General features: G+C 32.8%; 1 protein-coding gene across 1 annotated transcript in view; it reads right to left on the bottom strand.

The window, feature by feature from the left end:
- Positions 1-20,555, bottom strand: part of Tecrl (trans-2,3-enoyl-CoA reductase like) — a 115,339-nt gene that overhangs the window by 81,527 nt on the left and 13,257 nt on the right. Inside the window, exon 2 of the mRNA XM_047565717.1 lies at positions 10,461-10,512. Within this exon, the coding sequence (XP_047421673.1) occupies positions 10,461-10,512 (52 nt within the window). The remainder of the gene's footprint in view (positions 1-10,460; positions 10,513-20,555) is intronic.

Here is a 20,555-nt window from a genome sequence, read left to right as displayed (position 1 = left end):
AGGAGTGACTGCATCAGAGCCACAGGCGGCTGCCAGAGGAGGAGGCGAGTGGTGAGTTGATTGGACTAAAGGTGACCGTTCCTGAACACTGGTGGCCTGCCTGGAGGAGGAGCGTGGTGGGTCACTTGGTCTCGGAGCCACCACTCCTGAACACCCGGGGGGCTGCCCCAAGGAGGAGGAGGAGGAACGGGGCGGGTCACTTGGACTTGGAGTGACTGCCTAGGGCTATGGGCGGTTGGTGGGAGGAGGAGATGCGAAGTGAGTTGCTTGGACTCCTAGTGACTGCGTTGGAAACCCGGCTGCTGTCCGGAGGAGGAGGTGTGTGGCGGGTCTCTGGGTATCGGAGCTATTGTACAGGGTTCCAGGTGGCGGCTCAGAGGAGGGGCCACATAGCCGGGCGAATGGGTGCAGAGCAGGGTCCCAGGAGCTAGGTGGCTTCTTGCTGGGGGAGTCGCACAGAGACATGCCTAGGGGATGAGCGAAGTTTCCAGGACTGCAGGCAAATTCTCTGGGAGAGGCAGCCTAAGGAGACTGGCCTGCGAAGGGTGAGGCTCCCAGGCCCGGGAGGTAGGTCCGGGCCCCTGGGAGCATTGCAGAGGAGGACAGCCCAGCCCAGGCAGTAGTTATAGATTGAGGGGAACCTCTGGGAGGGGAACTGATCAGCAAGACGTCCCCACCGAGTGGGTCATCCTGCCGGGTGAGGTTTTCCCACAGGGACGGTAAAACCAGAGACACAGGCCCAAACAGGACTTGCCTCAGCCCGCGGACTAGTTCCCCGTTGGATGACCATTGGTCAACAAGTGGAGGCACCTCTGCCCACTAGCAGGGAATATACGCCACCTGAGGGTCACCACCCCTAGAGAGGCAGCTTCTTCCTGGAGCTCCGCATTATCAACTTCCTCCAAGACTTCAGGCTACTGAAGGATAAGAGGGGATATACTAGCAATCTTCAGGGACATTATAAGTCAATAGTGGAAATCTGCAATATCTTAATGACCCACTGATTCCCGAACAACATGAGAAAACAAGGGAAGAAAATGCCCCAAACAAATCTAGATGTTACATCAATAAAATCCAACGACAGCATGACAGAAGAAATGACACAAAGGGAGTTCAGAATGTACATAATTAAAAAGATTAGGGAAGCAAATGATGAGATGAAAGAGCAAATGCAGGCATTGACTGATGAGATGAAAGAGCAAATGCAGGCATTGAATGATGAGATGAAAGAGCAAATGCAGGCATTGAATGATAGCACCAATCGACAGTTAAAAGAGCAAATACAGGAAGCAAAAGATCATTTCAATAAAGAGTTAGAGATATTGAAAAAAAAAACAAACAGAAATCCTTGAAATGAAGGAAACAATAAACCAAATTAAGAACTCCATAGAAAGCATAACCAATAGGATAGAACACCTGGAAGTCAGAACTTCAGATATTGAAGACAAAATATTTAACCTCAAAAGCAAAGTTGAACAAACAGAGAAGATGGTAAGAAATCATGAACAGAATCTCCAAGAACTATGGGATATCATGAAAAGGCCAAATTTGAGAATTATTGGGATTGAGGAAGGCTTAGAGAAACAAACCAAAGGAATGAACAATCTATTCAATGAAATAATATCAGAAAATTTCCCAAATCTGAAGAATGAAATGGAAAATCAAGTCCAAGAGGCTTATAGGACTCCAAATACACAAAATTACAACAGACCCACACCAAGGCACATTATAATGAAAATACCTAACATACAAAATAAAGACAGAATTTTAAAGGCTGTGAGAGAAAAGAACCAAATTACATTCAGGGGGAAACCAATACGGATATCAGTAGATTTTTCAATCCAGACCCTAAAAGCTAGAAGGGGCTGTAACAACATTTTTCAAGCTCTGAAAGAAAACGGATGCCAACCAAGAATCTTATACCCAGCAAAACTTACCTTCAAATTTGACAATGAAATAAAATCATTCCATCATAAACAAAAGCTAAAAGAATTTACAAAAGAAAGCCAGCATTACAGAACATTCTCAGCAAAATATTTCATGAGGAAGAGATAAAAAACAAAAAAGCATATCAGCAAAGGGAGGAATTACCCTAAAGGAACTGTCAAATAAAGGAGGAATCAAGGTGTGTCAAAAAATAAATAAATAAATAAATAAAATTTTAAATATGAACCAAATGACCAGGAATACAAATCATATCTCAATAATAACCCTGAATGTTAATGGCCTGAATTCATCAATCAAAAGACATAGACTGGCAGATTGGATTAAAAGAAAGATCCAACAATATGTTGCCTGCAAGAGACTCACCTCATAGAAAGAGATACCCATAGACTAAAGGTGAAAGGATGGGGAAAAACATACCATGCACATGGACTCAGCAAAAAAGCTGGAGTATCCATCCTCATTTCAGATAATGTGGACTTCAAGCCAATGTGTCAGAAGGGATAAGGAAGGACATTTCATACTGCTTAAGGGAAGCATAAATCAGCAAGATATAACAATCATAAACATCTATGCCCCAAACAGTGGCTCATCCATGTATGTTAAACAAATCCTTCTCAATTTTAGAAACCAAATAGACCATAACACAATAATACTAGGTGATTTTAACATGCCTCTCTCACCACTGGACAGATCTTCCAAACAAAAATTGAACAAAGAAACCATAGATCTCAATAACACAATCAATAATTTAGACTTAACAGACATTTATAGAATATACCATCCAACCAAGAGCGAATACACTTTCTTCTCAGCAGCACATGGATCCTTCTCTAAAATAGACCATATATTATGCCACAAAGCCAATGTCACCAAATACAAGAAGATAGAGACACTACCTTGTATTCTATCAGATCATAATGGATTGAAGTTAGAAATAAATGAAAGAGAAAAAACAGAAACTACTCCAACACCTGGAGATTAAACAATATGCTATTATATGATGAATGGATAACAGAAGATATTAGGAAGGAAATTAAAAAATTCCTAGAGGTAAATGAGAGCAAAGAAACATCATATCAAAATCTCTGGGACACTATGAAAGCAGTACTTAGAGGAAGATTTATTTCATGGAGCGCATTTAATAAAAGAAGTAAAACTCAACAAATAAACGACCTAACACTACAGTTCAAAGTCCTAGAAAAAGAAGAACAGACCAACATCAAAAGTAGTAGAAGACAGGAAATAGTTAAACTAAGAGCTGAAATCAACGAAACTGAAACAAAAGAAACAATACAAAAAATTGACAAAATAAATAGTTGGTTCTTCGAAAAAATAAACAAAGTTGATAAACCTTTAGCCACACTAACAAACAGAAGACGAGAAAAACCCAAATCACTAAAATTCAGAATGAACAAGGAAATATCACAACAGACATGACTGAAATACAAAACATAATTAGAAGCTATTTTGAAAATCTATACTCCAAAAAAATAGAAAATTTCGAAGACATCAACAGGTTTCTAGACATATGAATTGCCTAAACTGAAGGAGGAGGACATACACAATTTAAATAGACCAATTTCAAGTAATGAAATAGAAGAAGTCATCAATAGCCTACCAACAAAGAAAAGTCCAGGACCAGATGGGTTCTCAGCCGAGTTCTACAAAACCTTTAAAGAAGAGTTCATTCCAATACTTCTCAAAGTATTCCAGAAAATAGAAGAGGAGGGAACCCTTCCAAACTGATTCTATGAAGCCAATATTACCCTGATACCTAAACCAGACAGAGACACATCGAGGAAAGAAAATTTCAGACCAATATCCTTAATGAACATCGACGCAAAAATTCTCAACAAAATTTTAGCAAATCGCATACAAAAATATATTAAAAAGTTAGTGCACCATGATCAAGTGGGTTTCATCCCAGGGATGCAAGGTTGGTTCAACATCAGGAAATCAATAAATGTCATTCACCATATCAATAGACTTAAAGTCAAGAATCACATGATTATTTCGATAGATGCACAAAAGCATTTGATAAAATACAGCAACCTTTCATGCTCAAAACACTAGAAAAAGTAGGGATAGTGGGAACGTTCCTTAACATTGTAAAGGCCATCTACACTAAGCCCATGGCTAATATCATTCTAAATGGTGAAAAACTGAAAGCATTCCCTCTAAAAACTGGAACAAGGCAGGGATGCCCTCTTTCACCACTTCTATTCAATATCGTCCTTGAAATTCTAGCCAGAGCAATTAGACAGACCAAAGAAATTAAAGCGATACGAATAGGAAAAGAAGAACTCAAACTATCCCTATTTGCTGATGATATGATTGTATACTTAGAGGAAGCAGGAAATTCCACCAGAAAACTTTTAGATCTCATAAGTGAATTCAGTAAAGTAGCGGGATATAAGATCAATGCACATAAATCTAAGGCATTTTTATACATAAGCGATGAATCTTCAGAAAGAGAAATCGGGAAAACTACCCCATTCACAATAGCTTTGAAAAAAATAAAATACTTGGGAATCAATCTCACAAAAGAGGTGAAAGACCTCTACAATGAGAACTACAGAACACTAAAGAAAGAAATTAAAGAAAACCTTAGAAGATGGAAAGATCTCCCATGTTCATAGATAGAAAGAATTAATATTGTCAAAATGGCCATACTACCAAAAGTGCTATACAGATTCAATGCAATTCCAATTAAAATCCCAATGATGTACCTTACAGAAATAGAGCAAGCAATTATGCAAATTCATCTGGAAGAATAAAAAACCCAGAATAGCTAAAGCAATCCTTGGCAGAAAGAGTGAAGCAGGGGGTATCGCAATACCAGATCTTCAACTCTACTACAAAGCAATAGTAAACAAAACAGCATGGTATTAGTACCAAAATAGAAAGGTGGATCAATGGTACAGAATAGAGGACATGGACACAAACCCAAATAAATACAATTTTCTCATACTAGACAAAGGGCCAAAAATATGCAATGGAGAAAAGATAGCCTCTTCAACAAATGGTGCTGGGAGAATTGGAAATCCATATGCAACAGAATGAAACTAAACCCATATCTCTCACCATGCACAAAACTAAACTCAAAATGGGTTAAGGATCTCGTAATCAGACCAGAGACCTTGCATCTTATAGAAGAAAAAGTAGGTCCAGAGCTTCAACATGTCGGCTTAGGACCAGATTTCCTCAACAGAACTCCCATAGCACAAGAAATAAAAGCAAGAATTAATAACTGGGATAGATTCAAACTAAAAAGCTTTCTCTCAGCAAAAGAAACTATCAGCAATGCGAAGAAAGAGCCTACGGAGTGGGAGAAAATTTTTGCCAATCATACTTCAGGTAGAGCGCTAATCTCCAGAATCTATAAAGTACTCAAAAAACTCTACACCAAGAATGCAAATAATCCAATTGTCAAATGGGCTAAGGAAATGAATAGACATTTCACAGAAGAAGATCTATAAGCAATCAACAAACATATGGAAAAATGTTCAACATCTCTAGTAATAAGAGAAATGCAAATCAAAACCACCCTAAGATTCCATCTCACACCAATTAGAATGGTGATTGTCAAGAATACAAGCAACAACAGGTGTTGGCGAGGATGTGGGGAGAAAGGTACACTCTTACATTGCTGGTGGGGCTGCAAATTAGTGCAGCCACTCTGGAAAGCAGTGTGGAGACTCCTTAGAAAACTTGGAATGGAACCACCATTTGACCCAGCTATCCCACTCCTTGGCCTATACCCAAAGGACTTAAAATCAGCATATTACAGACATACAGCCCCATCAATGTTCATTGCTGCTCAGTTCACAATAGCCAGATTGTGGAACCAACCTAGATGTCCTTCAATTGATGAATGGATAAAGAAAAAGTGGTATATATATACAATGGAATATTACTCAGCCATAAAGAATGATAAAATTATGGCATTTGCAGGCAAATGGATGAAACTGGAGAATATCATGCTAAGTGAGATAAGCCAATCTCAAAAAAACCAATGGAGGAATGATATCGCTAATAAGTGGATGATGACACATAATGGGGGGTGGAGGGGTTAGTGTTAGGGTTAGAGTTAGGGTTAGGGAGGGGGGCAAGAATGGAGGAAGGAAGGACTGTATAGAGGGAAAAGAGGGGTGGGAGGTGTGGGGGGAAGGGGAAAAAATAACAGAATGAATCAAACAACATTACCCTATGTAAATTTATGATTACACAAATGGTATGCCTTTACGCCATGTACAAACAGAGTAACAACATGTATCCCATTTGTTTACAATAATAAAAAAAAAAACTGAAGAACAATAAGATTTTGAAAGATAGTATAATAAATGCAAAAATACTGTGATATTATTTATTTTTTTCTTTATTTTATGTATTTATGTTTTGTGGTACTGGGGATTGAACCTGTGGTGTTCTACCACTTAGCTAAATCCTCAATTCTTTTAAAATTTTTATTTTGAGATAGGATCTCAAGTTGCGTAGGCTGATTTTGTACTTGAGGTCCTGCCTCAGTCTCCCTAGTAGTTGGAATCACAAGTCTGTGCCACTATACCTGGATATTTCTATCCTTTAAATAATTTGTATAACTGTCAAAGTAAATACAGTTTTTTAGAAAGTATGAAGATCAGAGTTTAAATAAGTTTTTTAAAGTTTTCAACTGTGCCTAGAAAAGAAAATGATCATGGTCAACCAATCCTAAAGCCTTAATATAGCTATTACAATTAACCATGTTATTGTTAATTTTTAATTACAGATTTATGCATTCAGATATTTCTAGGATTTTCTAAATGTTCTTGGTTTCATTTATCTTCTAATTAATAGAAATGGACACCTATCACATAAACACAGAAATTCTGAATCTAGAATCAAGTTTTTACATAATGGTCATGTGTGTCTACTATGATAAACAGGCAATAGTTTTCTTACAAGGTGATTATTTATACCCATAGTGTTTTAGTCTCCTTTTTTGACCCTTCGACCAAAAGACCTAAGAAGAACAATTTTATACGGGAAAAGTGTGATCCATGTTCACAATTTCAGAGGTTTCAGTCCACAGACAACTGGTTCCATTGTTCTGAGCTCAAGAAAAGGATTTCAGGATATGGCCACTAGGAAGCAGAGAAAAAGCTCCATTTCTCCTCCTCCTACCACACTCAACCTGCTTACAGTTACCACCGACCCAGTGAATCCACATTAGTGGATTAATGCACTGATTAGAGTTAAACTCTTATAAACAATCATTTCTCCTGTAATCTTCCATGCATTGTCTCACAAGAGCTTTTGAGGGACACCTAATACCTAAACCATAACAAATAGATTAAACTTAGATGTCAGTTTCAGACAATAAATATACCTATTACATTGTAATTATTTTTAAAGTGCAATCGTTTTGTAATATCTTTCTACATTTCAGTAAAAAAAAAAAGTCATTTTCAAATATCTTCACTTCTACAATTGAAGTATTCCAAGGGTAATATAATTTTTAATGTATTTTTAATTAATTTTTAAAGTATTTTGTTAATTATAGTTGTGCAAAATAGTAAAGTTCATTTTGAAACAGTCATTCATGCACTGAATATAATTTGGTACATTTTATTCCCCAGGACTTCCTCTTTCCCTTCCCTTTTCCTTTTCTCTATTCCCCTCCTCTACTCCATTGGTCCTCCTTCTATTTATTTATTGATTTTAAGTTGGTGCTTCAGAAATATACATAAAAGTAAAATACAGTGTGGTAATTTCATGTATATACACAGTGTAATTGATCAATTTTATTCCTCAGTTCCTCCCTTTTTGCATCCCTCACCCCTATACCCTTCTTATACTCCACTCACCTCCCTCCTGTTGTCCTTATTTTGCTTCCTTGTTTTATCATAGAATTCCCACATGAAAGAAAACATTTGACACTTGACTTTCCCAGTTGGGTTTGTTTCACTTAATATGATGTTCTCCAGTTCAATCCATTTACAGGCAATGCCATAATTTCACTCTTCTTTATTTCTGTATAAAACTCCATTGGTATATATGCTACATTTTCTTTTTTCATTCTTCCGAACCTATTACTTGACTACTGTAAATTGTGCTCCTATAAACATTAAAGTTTCTGTATCACTCTGTACTCTGGTTTTATTTCTTTTGTATAAAAACCAAGTGGGATAGCTGGATCAAAAACAGAGTGGGATCAAAAAAAGAGTTCCAATCCTCATTTGTCAAGAAATTTTCATACTACTTTCCAAAATGGTAAAACTTTTGTGCCACCAATAATGTTACAGTGTATCTTTTCCCCACAATTTGTTATTATTTGTCTTCCTAATGATTGCCATTATAACTTGAGTGAGATGAAATCTCAGCATAGTTTTGATTTGCATTTTCATGATTGCTAGGGATAGTGAACATTTTTTTCATGTATTTGTTGGCCATTTGTATTTCTTCTTTTAAGAAATATCTTTTTAGTTCTTTTGCCTATTTATTGATTGAGTTATTTGTTTTTCCCATTAAGATTTTTGAGTTATTTATATATCCTGGAAAATAATCCCCCAGTGGAAGAGTAGTTGGTAAAGATTTGCTGGCATAATTTTCAGGTCATTGATCCACTTTGAATTAACTTTTGTTGCAGGGTGAAAGATGGGGATATAGTTTAATTTTTCTAAAACACATAGTTACCCAGTTTTCTGAGCATCCTTTGATAACAAGTATATATTTTCCCAATATATGGTATTGGCACCTTTAACAAATATCAGATGACTGTATTTATGTGAATCTGTCCCTTTTTCTTCTTTCTATTCAATTGGTCTTTGACTTTGCTTACATTCCAGTGCCATGCTATTTTTTTGTCACTATAACTCTGAAATCACTTTATTAGAATTGGCTTAAGTGATTGCAAAGATAGCAATTTAATTTCTAACTTAATTTATTTATATTTATGATAAAACAGAAATCGCTCTCAAAAAATTCATTTAGAATAGAAATAAACTAGTAGTTGTTATAGAAATAACCAGAGTATTAAGGCTTAAATGGATTATGATTAGATGTAAGTTTCGAGTTTGAAAAACTCAATGATTGAGAAATTCAATATTTTAGAAAATATTTTCATTCAAATGCAGAGAATTTAACTCTCATGACGAGTTAGAAAATTAAGCCATGAAAAACATCTATGTGTATTATTGCTTTTCTTTTTTGCTTCAATATAATGCCTTTTGAGCTCATTTTAGCATATCTTAACCCTAAATATCCTTATGTTAAAATATCACTACTTGCCTTTCTCAGGAATTTAAAACTGCGTAAGCATATTTTGAAAAATTCTATTTCTTCAAATATATGCCTGTTTGTTTTCATTCTAAATTATGAATAGATGTTCCCCAAAATGTGTATAATTTTTTGTTACATTGGCTGTTTAGATTGTATAATCTTCCATATGAGACTTTTTTGAAGGTTAATGACAAATCTTCTACCTTCACTGAATTAGTCAGTAAACATGGGGTAACATTATATCTACAAAGAGTATTCAGTAAGTATTCTATAGTTTTCTTAAAAGAAAATAATGAAACTTGTCCTTTTTCTCTTCAATATTATTAAACATTTTGATATATTAAATTGTCAACTTCAAAATTAATTTCACAAAATAAACATTGTTCAAGAAAGTCCAAAAGTTTTTTAATTGCTCCCTAGCAAAACTCATAGGGAATAAACACCACAAATGAATGCCAGTTTTGTGTCATGATTTGAAATTATAATCAATGATAGTAAATATACCATTTTGGTGAGAAATACTCATAACAGGAGAAGGTAGGCATGTGTTGGATCATCAATAGCTGAAAAATGTCTGTACTTTCTGTTCAATTTTTTCTATGAAAAGAAAGTGCTCAAAAAAATAAAGTGAGTAAAAAACAGGTTTCCCAGTAATTACAGACATTTTTACAATGTTTAACAATTACAATAAACTTCATTGAAAAGGTATAAAAACAAAAATCAAATTTAAGTAGACCAAATATAAATATTTTAAGTAAATTGTAATGAGTCCTGTTTATGAGGTAATATAGTTATTAATAAAATTAAATAATATAGTCTGCATGTTTCTATTAAGAGTTTCTATAATATATAGTTTTCTGGTGGAAAAAAATCGACCAGTATAAATAAATGAATAAATTGTTGCTTGATATTTTATTTAAATATAAATATTTCACATCAGTTAATGCCTATTATTCTGTTGAATCAAAGAAATTTAATTGATGAATAGAAATTATTTTATGACAAAATAAAATAAATGGGTGAAATCAATAAAATAAAACTAATAATCAAAAGTAAATCATAGAAGAAGAAAGCATCAATTTGAGAAATAATCACAAAAATATTTACAGTGAAGAATTAACCATTTTTTAGTTATCTGTGAAAATATGGTTTCCATATACTCTTTCTATCAAAATATTTAACTTATTCTCATAGATAAATTGGAGCTGTTGAAGAAATATTAATACATATTCTAAATTATATGTAAAACTTACATGCTTTATGAAATTTTTCTTTAACATCATGAATAGTAGCTGCCTGTGTCACCTGAAAAAGGAAAAGAGAAAACATAAGAAAAAGTGTTAGTTTTTTTCTGTACATTAAAGAAGGAAATATATTTTAATATGAATGAAGCATACATTTTTATAAAGTAAGCATATTTATTTTATTTACATTTAATTACAACTTTTAATTATACACTACAATCAATAATATATATTTTAAAAATTATACATGTGGATATCAATAATTGTGTTATTTTATGAGTTTGATCAAAATTCATTTCTAAAATATATTTTGGAATTTTCTCTATCCTAAACATCCACTATCTGTCTTCAAAATTCTTGAAATTATCAATTGAAATTATGACATAATGCACGAGGGAGCATAAGGATGTGAAATTGATATATGTAGACAATAGAAGGAAATGTTTACATCACACTTCGCGTGTGAAAAAGTTCCTTTATAAGCCCCATGTTAAAGTTACTAAAGTCTCCAACTAAATACTTGAAAGGTCCATTAAAATACATTCAAGATATATTATTTGAATCCTTTAAATAAATAGTGGTTTGATCAAATTTTTAGTTTTAATTTACTAAAATTTCTATTTCTAAATTATATAAATAAATAAAATTTTAGTCATTTAAATTAGAAAATTCTTGAAAATGATATTTCCATCCAAACAGCTCAAGCTGTTGTAGTGCATTTTGACTTTTTTACTTTATTCATCTCAAACTCATAAAGGGAAATTTCCCTCTCCTGCCTTGCATTGTCTGAATATGCATAGAAATTTAATGAAATATTTGTTGATCATACAAACATGTGGTTTACTTATTTATTATTTGTAGTATATTAAAGTCACCTTATCACTATTACGGAAGTGTTAAATGAAAAATGCATAAATAGTTAAGCACATAATAATTCACCAGGCAGTTTTTATTAATATTATTATATTTCATTAGATATTTTATTGTGCACTAATAATCTAATAATAAATATATATTACCATATTCTCTGGTTTAATAAGATGATGGACCAAAGATTCAATAGGTTGCTCAGGATTATGTTTTTATTTATTTTGTGTATAAGATCAACTTATAATAAAATTGTAAGATCTAAGTGTTATGCCATGATATTAATTCCCATTTATATTAGGAATCTTATGAATATAAAATTTTTAAATATTTTATATCATTTCTATTCTCTGGAAGATTTTAGGAAATATTAGAAAAATGGTTTATAGAGAATATGATAAATATGTTATTTGAAAATTGTATTTTTTTGAAATTTTGATGACTTACCTCTGATATTTATTTTTTACAATATGACTTATGTTAATAGTCTCCATTGTTCTATCTCAATTATTTATTCATTCAGCACTGTTATATGTTACTTCCTCTATTAGGTTAGCCTCAAACCTATGTTTTTCCTAGAGTAACAAATATTTATCCATCAATTATTTCTAGGGCTCCCAAATTCTGAAAACATTTTCAAACCTCTCAATTAGGATTTAGTGTTTATTCCTTTAGCACCTTATGAGGGTACCTTATCCTGTGTTTATGTGTTGTTGGTTCAACCTATAATGATCTGAGACAATGACCTCCTGTGACTGTAAATTGTGTGTCAACAGTTTTTATTCTGCAAAGCACATAATGAAATCTTAGCTTTTGTAGGAGTAAACAATGAATCTGTGCAAATTCATATGAAAACAGAATAAGAATTGATGTTCCTTAATCAGATTGGCAACATCTTTCTTAAATGGAGAAGTTGCTATATTTTACACTATAATAATTTGAACGACAGTCTTCTAATTCGACATAGGAATTTTTTTTTTTTTTCTAAAAGTTGAACTCCTTTAGGCTAAGATTGTATTCCTGAAAGAAACTACATGTTGAATAGGATTGTATTAAAACTTCTAACGAAGTTTTTTTTAAATTTCATTTGACTTTCATGTTAGAAAAGTGCTGATCTGAATGAGTCTTTGAGATCTGCCCTTTCTAGAGTGCGTTCAGACAAAAACATCAGAAAAAATTAATCACTAAATGATTCAGACATCTACTCAATTAGCCACAAGACTGTGCTTATCTGCTCTTTCAGTCCTTTAGTTCTACTCAGAACACAAGGAGAGGAAACTATGATAATTAACAGAGCACATAAGACCTTCTGATTGCTAAATTGATGTCCCAGTAGATTCATCAGGGAGTTTATTCATAATAACTTCTACTTTTTAGCCATTTTTTTCAGCATCTTAAAAAGGACAAACTATCATCACCATAATTTATTCATTTTCATAAATCACAATTAATTACACAAATGGGAGAAATAAGTATTTCTGCATTGGACCCCCAAACTCTCTTTATTAATGTTAAGTTTCCATCAGAGGAAATTGAATCATAAAATAGTAAGTAGAAAGGTAAATTATGTTAGTTGACCCCAAAATTCACTTTTAAATTTTAACTGATTGTAGTTGACATTTGGTTCATTACTACTTTATCCCACATTTAATTCCATGGACACAGAAAAAGCTTTTCACATTCAAGAACTTAATCAAGGTTCTGGCTGAATTTACCTATATGAAGTTCTGTTTTAGAGAAAAATTTTCTTGTACTTAGAGCAGAAAGTTCCCTGACCCTCCACCCAAGGTTTTCCACATAACAAAAGTTGCTTTCAAAAATATTTTTTTTCCACCAATGACCAGATCCAGGAGCTGCTGTCCTGCAACTGCCACTTGTACAATATTTCAGGACATGACTGAGATAAAATCTTGACCATCTTTTGTGAGTAAAGGGTCTGGTGCAGAGTGACTCAACACACATGTACAGATAACAACATCAAGTGACAACTTTGGTGCCAAGAGCAAAGAACTGACAAGATGTATGCAAAATCCCTAGATTGTACAAGACATGTTGTTGTCATTCTGCATAAACCCTCTTCTTTGTCTATATAAGCTCTACTCCTTGTGCATTGGGAGAGCCAGTCAGGAACCCCTGACCTGTGCACTATTTCCCTTATGCTGAAGCATAAATACAATAAAACTTCATTTGTTTGGTATTGTCTCTCCTTGATTCTTCTCTCAAAATTGATCAAATTAATTCAAGACTCTGCTGGTAACAGTAAGAGTAGTACTGTTAAGAGTTAAGATTGCATATCAGTTTTCTAAAAAGTCAGTTTTCTAAAACGTAGAACTACCTACTTCTTTAAACCTCAAATATTTTCAATTCATCCTATTTTGAAGACTTCTCCTTCAAATATATTTCTTGTTTCACTTTATGGATAAGGTCAATTTAAGTGGTTTTTGGGAAATTGAAGAACTGTGGCAAATTAATGTATTTTATTAAATATTTGTTCTAATCCTCATCCCAGTTCTTCAGGAAGTGATGCTTGCTGTTGTTGGACTTGGCATTGGACTTATTTTGATCAGTGGAATGTGGGCAGTAGAGAGTATCTCCATTTCGAGCCTTAGTTCTTGAACGGCATTTTATGTTTTTCCATAAAACATACATATCTGGAAGCAATTGACTTCTACTAAGATGAGTATGTATTCTCAAAGCTGTTGATTTGTATTTCTTGAACTTGTCCTCACACTTATCTATTAAGGATCTCACATGTCTTAGAAAGCAGATTATTTCAACAAGATTTTTTTTTCAACTGAGCAAATAAGTTAATAGATTTTGAATGAAGAATCATGATGTCTTATATGATCATAGTGAATTAACTTTAGAACATTAATTTTTTTAATGTGCTTATTCCAAAGAGAGTTTGGTTTTTCTTACAGATTTATAATTGTTCAAATATTTGTTGTCCCTTACTGGACATGCCTCCCAGAGAGACTATTTTCTATCTTCACTGTGTTGGACTCAGGCATAGTTATGCGACTTGATTGTCCTGTGAAATGTGAGAGGAAGTTATACATTTATCATCCAAGTAGAAACTTCAAGAGGTAGCATGTAAAGTTTGCTACCACTCTGCTCGTTTTGTTTAGAAATTAACAATTATAAGACAAACACTGCTTAATGAATTTGGTTCCAAAATAAAGAGAGCTCAGTGCAAGGTCACAGTTCATCCATATTTGGCATATCACATGAAATTAAACATTGGTTTTAACATTATTGATTATTTGAAATCATTACTGAGTATAATTTAAAAGGTACTCTTATTTATTATTTACTATATATTATAAAATACTAGGTATTTTAGGTATAATCCAACCTAATATCCTATAACCCTGAGAGATAAAAATTTAAAATAAATTTTTAAAACCTAATTTTAAAGATCACTTCAAACTTTGAAGTGATAGTCCTGTTTTTTTTTTTTTTTTTACCTATTTCAAGATTTATGTTATAGTTTTTAATGTGTGGATAATGTGGAAGGAGCTCTCAGCAAAAATAGGAAAATAACATTAGAGAGTTCATATTATTAATGGATTGCTGATATCAAACCACAAAGACAGAGGCTATGATTATTTCTGCCTCATTGACTCAATGTTCTCATAAATGCTATTACACGTTGTCAGCCACTGAAAGTGATTGTGATACTTTTCAAATTTAACTGTGTTATTTCATGCTCACAAAAGAATTCATTCTGAACATTTAACAAATTCAGAGTATTTTTCATTTTAGAGAACAATGAACGTTCAGCTTTAGTATGTTTGAAATTTTGAAAAATGATTGAAGATTAACTGATATATGAAGCTTTACCACATTTACTGTATTACCTTGGCTATCCTGTGTAAAAATAAGTTATTCTTTATGTAGAAGGCTAATTTGGTTAATGATTTATCCTTATTTTCACACTTGAAAATGTATACCTCAATGCCAAGTTGTTTTCATAGCTGCAAACTTACTTCTACACATTGGGTATTCAACATGTCTGCATGGATATCTCAACTAAGCTCAGAATTAAATAATCAGAACTACATGCAATAGTGTTGAGCTAAGAACTACTTCTACTCTATTAAATTTCTCATTTTCTGAGAAATTTCCATTGCTCTATTAATGTAACTTCATATATCTAAAATCAGCTCATTTCTTCTGCTTTTTACATTCAGTGTTACCTGCTAGAGCCAGAAGTGGTTGCACATGTCTCTTATCCCAGTAACTCTGTAGGCTGAGGCAGGAGAATCACAAGTTTGGGGCCAACCTCAGAAACTTAGTGAGCAGCCCCCATCCCCCCTGACAGCTTCTGGTCTCAAAATAAAAAGGGCTAGGGATCTAGTTCAGCGTTAAAGTGCCCCTGGGTTCAATCCCCATTATATAAATATATATACTTAAATATATATATATACACACATACACACACACACATAGCAAATATTTATATATATTTGCTAGAAATTCTAGTGTATATTAGGCACTTACTAAATATTCATTAAAGAGTTAAAAACCAGTGGATAGATTATCTAATACAGTTAATTTGTAATTGCCTTATGTGAACAATAAAATACTTTGTAAGTTTGACATAGAGTTTTAAATGACTTTGGATGTTGACATGTATACAAAGAATTAAGCAGAAGTATTTGACAATGACATAGAAAAACTTCTTACATCTCTTTTTCTTCGTTATAGATGATTCTGATGATTAAGCGATCTTTAATGATGAACTGACAAAATTGCAAAAGCAATTTTAATCACATGTACCTGTTAGAATAGTCTAGATCATGCTGCAAAACTCAGTGGTTTAAAGTAGCCACTTTCATATTCCATACACATAAGACAAATACTCCACAGACTAGTTAGTAGTATATCCTTCTGCATTTATTTCACTTTATGATCTAACTGACAAAGGAGTTATCATCTATAACATTGTCTCTTTCTAGGGCAGACACTTCCAGAAAGGTCATGAAATGTTTAATTGTTAAAGCTTCCCTGTGTTAACAAATTATATCTTCTACCTGCATTTCACAGCACAAAATAAATCACTTCAGTGAGATAGGCAAGTTTAGTCCTAACATGTTCCTATGTGATGACCAGTCAAGAAAAATCCCAAAAAACCAAAGGCTGAATGTTTTCTTTGATAAGTGAATGATGATGTATAATGAGGGTGTGGGGGTGGGGGATGAGAGAAGAATGGAGGAACTTTAGGTTACAGAGAGGGAAATGAGAGGGGAGTGGTATGAAAGATGGTGGAATGAGATAGACATCATTACCCCATATACATGTATGATTACATGAATGGTATGATTGTTATCTGTGCCACCTTCATGACTGACAGACATCATGCACAACCATAGAAATGAAATGATGTGCTCCATTTGTGTACAATGAATCAAAATGCAGTTGGTAAAAAATAAAAATAAATTAAAATTTTAAAAAATATTAATATTTACAGAGTCCACCCTTCTGATCATCTCATATTTGGTATAATATTCTTTATATATTCAAAATACATACTCCATATTCTTGTGAAAGTAGAGTAAAATTCCTTCTGATCATGGGATCCAGCTCAAATTCCAGAGTCTCTTGAGTTGTCTGATTAGGAGTTCTCTTCCTACTCTGACATTTGGGAGCCAACAATGATTTGAGCGTTTAAAAAGTTACAATAGTTTTTAGTTTTAGGCTGATAGATATTTTGACAGTAGCCTCAAACTCTTTATTCTTTTCTTTTTTTTTTTTTCTCAGCTACTTGTGCTGTTATGGGAACTCATTTCTTCTAGAACCCCTTGCCAAAGGCATCCTATAGTAATCCACTGGCAGTATTAATTTATTTTTACCCTTTTGTCCTAGATCAGCAAATTCACTTGTTTCATACTATATTTCATAAGTTAATTTAGGCAATGCTTTTAGTGCTTACTTTATAATTATATTACCCGAATTTTCACATTTGCAGCTTTTGCTTTTTCCCTGTCAATGAATGATTAAGTATTGTTGCTTTATTTAAATATTACACCATCACACCATTCCTAGTACTAAGTAGTGCACATGTCAAGATCATATAGGTATCCTTGACTGACAGACAAACCAAGACATCTTAGAATCTCAAAATAATAAAATTTGATTTGTTGATCATGATATGCATTAATCACAGGATCATTATTTTCCTGGTATCCAAATCTAGGACATAAAATTGAAAGTGTGCCCATCCCCTATGGGACCACTAGCATCTAAAATAGTGGGAAGGAAATCATTCCAAAATTTGCTTGACTCAAATCTGTGGCAAAAAAAATAAATTACATAAATGACTTCTTCTCATGTTCCTTTATTTTTCAAAACACATTACATGATCACACCTATCTCCAAAGGGATAGAGAAGTGTGACTTTGACTGCAAAGGTGGGAATTTAATGTTCCTATGTGTGTGGGAAAGAGGAAGAACATTACTCCTAATCTCCCCATTACAATCTTACCATGACAGAAATTTCTAGGTGAGAAACTTACTTATAATTATATGTAATTTTATAAATTCCTTTAATAAGAGAGATTGTTATCTGTGCCACCTTCATGAAGATACTAAAAATGGAAAAAAGTTTGAGATTATTTCAGCTCATGGAGAAATATTAGCTATTAGTTTTCCTATCTTTTTCTGTTGTGTTCTTTTCTTCTGACATCTTAACAGAAAATACCTATAAATGTAGTAAAGTTATATATATTGTTAGTATATCAAACTCCATTTGTATCTGGAAGTCATGGGTTAAAATATGAATTATTAAAATTCAAGAATGAAATATTTTGATTACATGAAGCTTGTCTTACATTTTAAGTGTTTTTTAAAAGTAACTATGTACAAATTCCTTAAGGTTTTATTTGACTAAGTTAGTAGATACAACTATGAAAGACTGATAAGAAGTCTTAGGATCTTATTTTATACTTATCCTAAAAGGAATTCCAATATTTTATACTGGTTCAGGAAGATATGATAAAATAGTCATGTTCAAATGATTTTGTCAATAAATACTGGTGTTGCATTAATAAATTGTGGGCCCCTTTCCTTGTGGGAAGTAAATATAAGTGACAAAATTTCATAATGTGAAAGTAGATTTTTATCATTTTGTAGAACAGTCAATATCATATGCAATTCCAAATTCTATCATGCACTAAAATGTGGAAATTTTTTTTATCTAGAATATTTTTGAAGGCCATAAGTGTAAGTACTACTATGATGTTTTTTCTGAGTCTTAAATAAGAATTCATTGTGCATGGTATTTTGCTTTCTAGATAGCTAGCCAGATAGATAGAGAGATAATGTCAAATGCATCTTTATTATTTTTTAATGTCTCCTTCAAAATTCTTGTCAAATTTTACTTACCAATGTTAAGGCACTGGGAGGTTGGACATTTAAGAGGCGATTTGATGAAGAGGTTCGATATGTTAATCCAAGGGCATTTAGAAGTTGGATCTCTCTTGATTTTTCTGCTCTTGTGTCACTTAGGGATCAATGTTCCTGTTCTTCAGGGGATACAGTGTTCAAGGTGCCATCATGATATGTGAGATGGAGCCCTTACCAGACACCAAAACTTCCATTGCCTTAATCTCAAGGCCTTCAGAACTGTGAGAAATATACTTCTTTATAAATCACATCATGATATTATATTATTTTGCTAAATCTAATCAGGGTGAGAAGTTAAAGTCATGAAGAATTGGAAACATTTGGAATATATTTCATTCTCATCCTTTAATGAATTCTAATATATTAGATCAGTAAGAGAAGATAGTCATGTTTCAACCATTTTCCACTAATCCCAGAATAGACTAAGAAAATTATGCATTTAAAACATGATATATGTGTGTTTTTATGTGTCTGCATACGCATGATGAAAAATTCAGTTTACTTGAAATGAAAGAACAGGGCATAAAAAAAAGTCAATTTTCTTCCTTTCAAACAAAATGCAAACCTTTAATCCTTGATCAAGACATTTATGTCCTGTGTAAAATAACAGACACATGGTCATCTCAACTGATGCTAAAAATATAAAGCAATTATTTTTATATGAATTTTAGTGTTATTTCCACTGCTAATATAACCATGTAAAATGACCATAAAATCAAATTTGCAAATAATAATAAAAAATCCTTCCTCATTGCAGGATGGCAGGTAGCTTAGTCTCTGCTCCTTGTGGTACAGAAGTAGTAATTTTATGATAACACCATTCTCTTCACCATTGTGCAACTTGCTCTTTTAAAAAAAAATCATTTTCTTTTGAAAGTAACAAAATTAATATTCAGTAGCTGTGGAGTACATAGATTTCAAGAATACATTAATCCCATAGGTTTAAACATAGAAAAGTTAACCATATAATTTATAATTCAAGCCAAGATAGTTTTAAATGCAAAATAAGTGAAAGTGTTATCAGTAAATACATCCGGAAACAAGGACCAAAAGTGTTATACTGATAAGGAATTTTACTTTTGGTTCCCTGGTTATAAAGTTTCCTAGTAGAAAAACTATAGACTTTTAAAGAAACTGAGTGTTTTGAATGCTATAAGTTAGACAACTTCAATGCTTGATATATATAATGCTATTTTCTATCATTTCAATAGAAATTTGAATTTGTAATTACAGATGTAAATTTGCTAACTAGTTTTCTGTTATATTTAATATGCTTATCTAATCCTTGTTACATTTTTAAAAATTAATAAGTAGAGATAATATTGGGAACCATTAATAACATTGCTAGCAGTAATGATTAACATCATTGAATATTTAATAAGTTTAGTACTATTTAAAGACCTTTACCTTTATTAAATAACTTAATTCACACACCAAATTTATGGCTTAAGATATATTATTTCCATTTTATGGATGAGAAAACTGTGATTCAACGTGAATAAATAATTTATCAAAGTCACATAATTAAGCTACAGAGTTGGAATTTCAATACAAATAGCTGGGATCCAAACCTTATTCTTAACCACTGCACTAAACTTTGGCAGGAGAGGGTAAAATGGGAGTGAAAGGTACAGAAAAATATATTGAGCACTTGCTGTGTGGCAGACATTATTTTAGGATATATACAGATACTCAACAACATAAACAACCTTGTGAAGTATGTGACAGTAAGTTTTTTTAAAAGATGAAAAATAACTTCCTAAAAATTTAAAAATTCTAGAAAATTAGTTTAATTGAATTATAATTATGTACTTAAGTTATGATACGCAT

This window comes from Sciurus carolinensis, chromosome 10, assembly GCF_902686445.1.
Source record: "Sciurus carolinensis chromosome 10, mSciCar1.2, whole genome shotgun sequence".
Classification (NCBI taxonomy): domain Eukaryota; kingdom Metazoa; phylum Chordata; class Mammalia; order Rodentia; family Sciuridae; genus Sciurus; species Sciurus carolinensis.
This window is presented reverse-complemented; position numbering and strand designations above follow the sequence as displayed.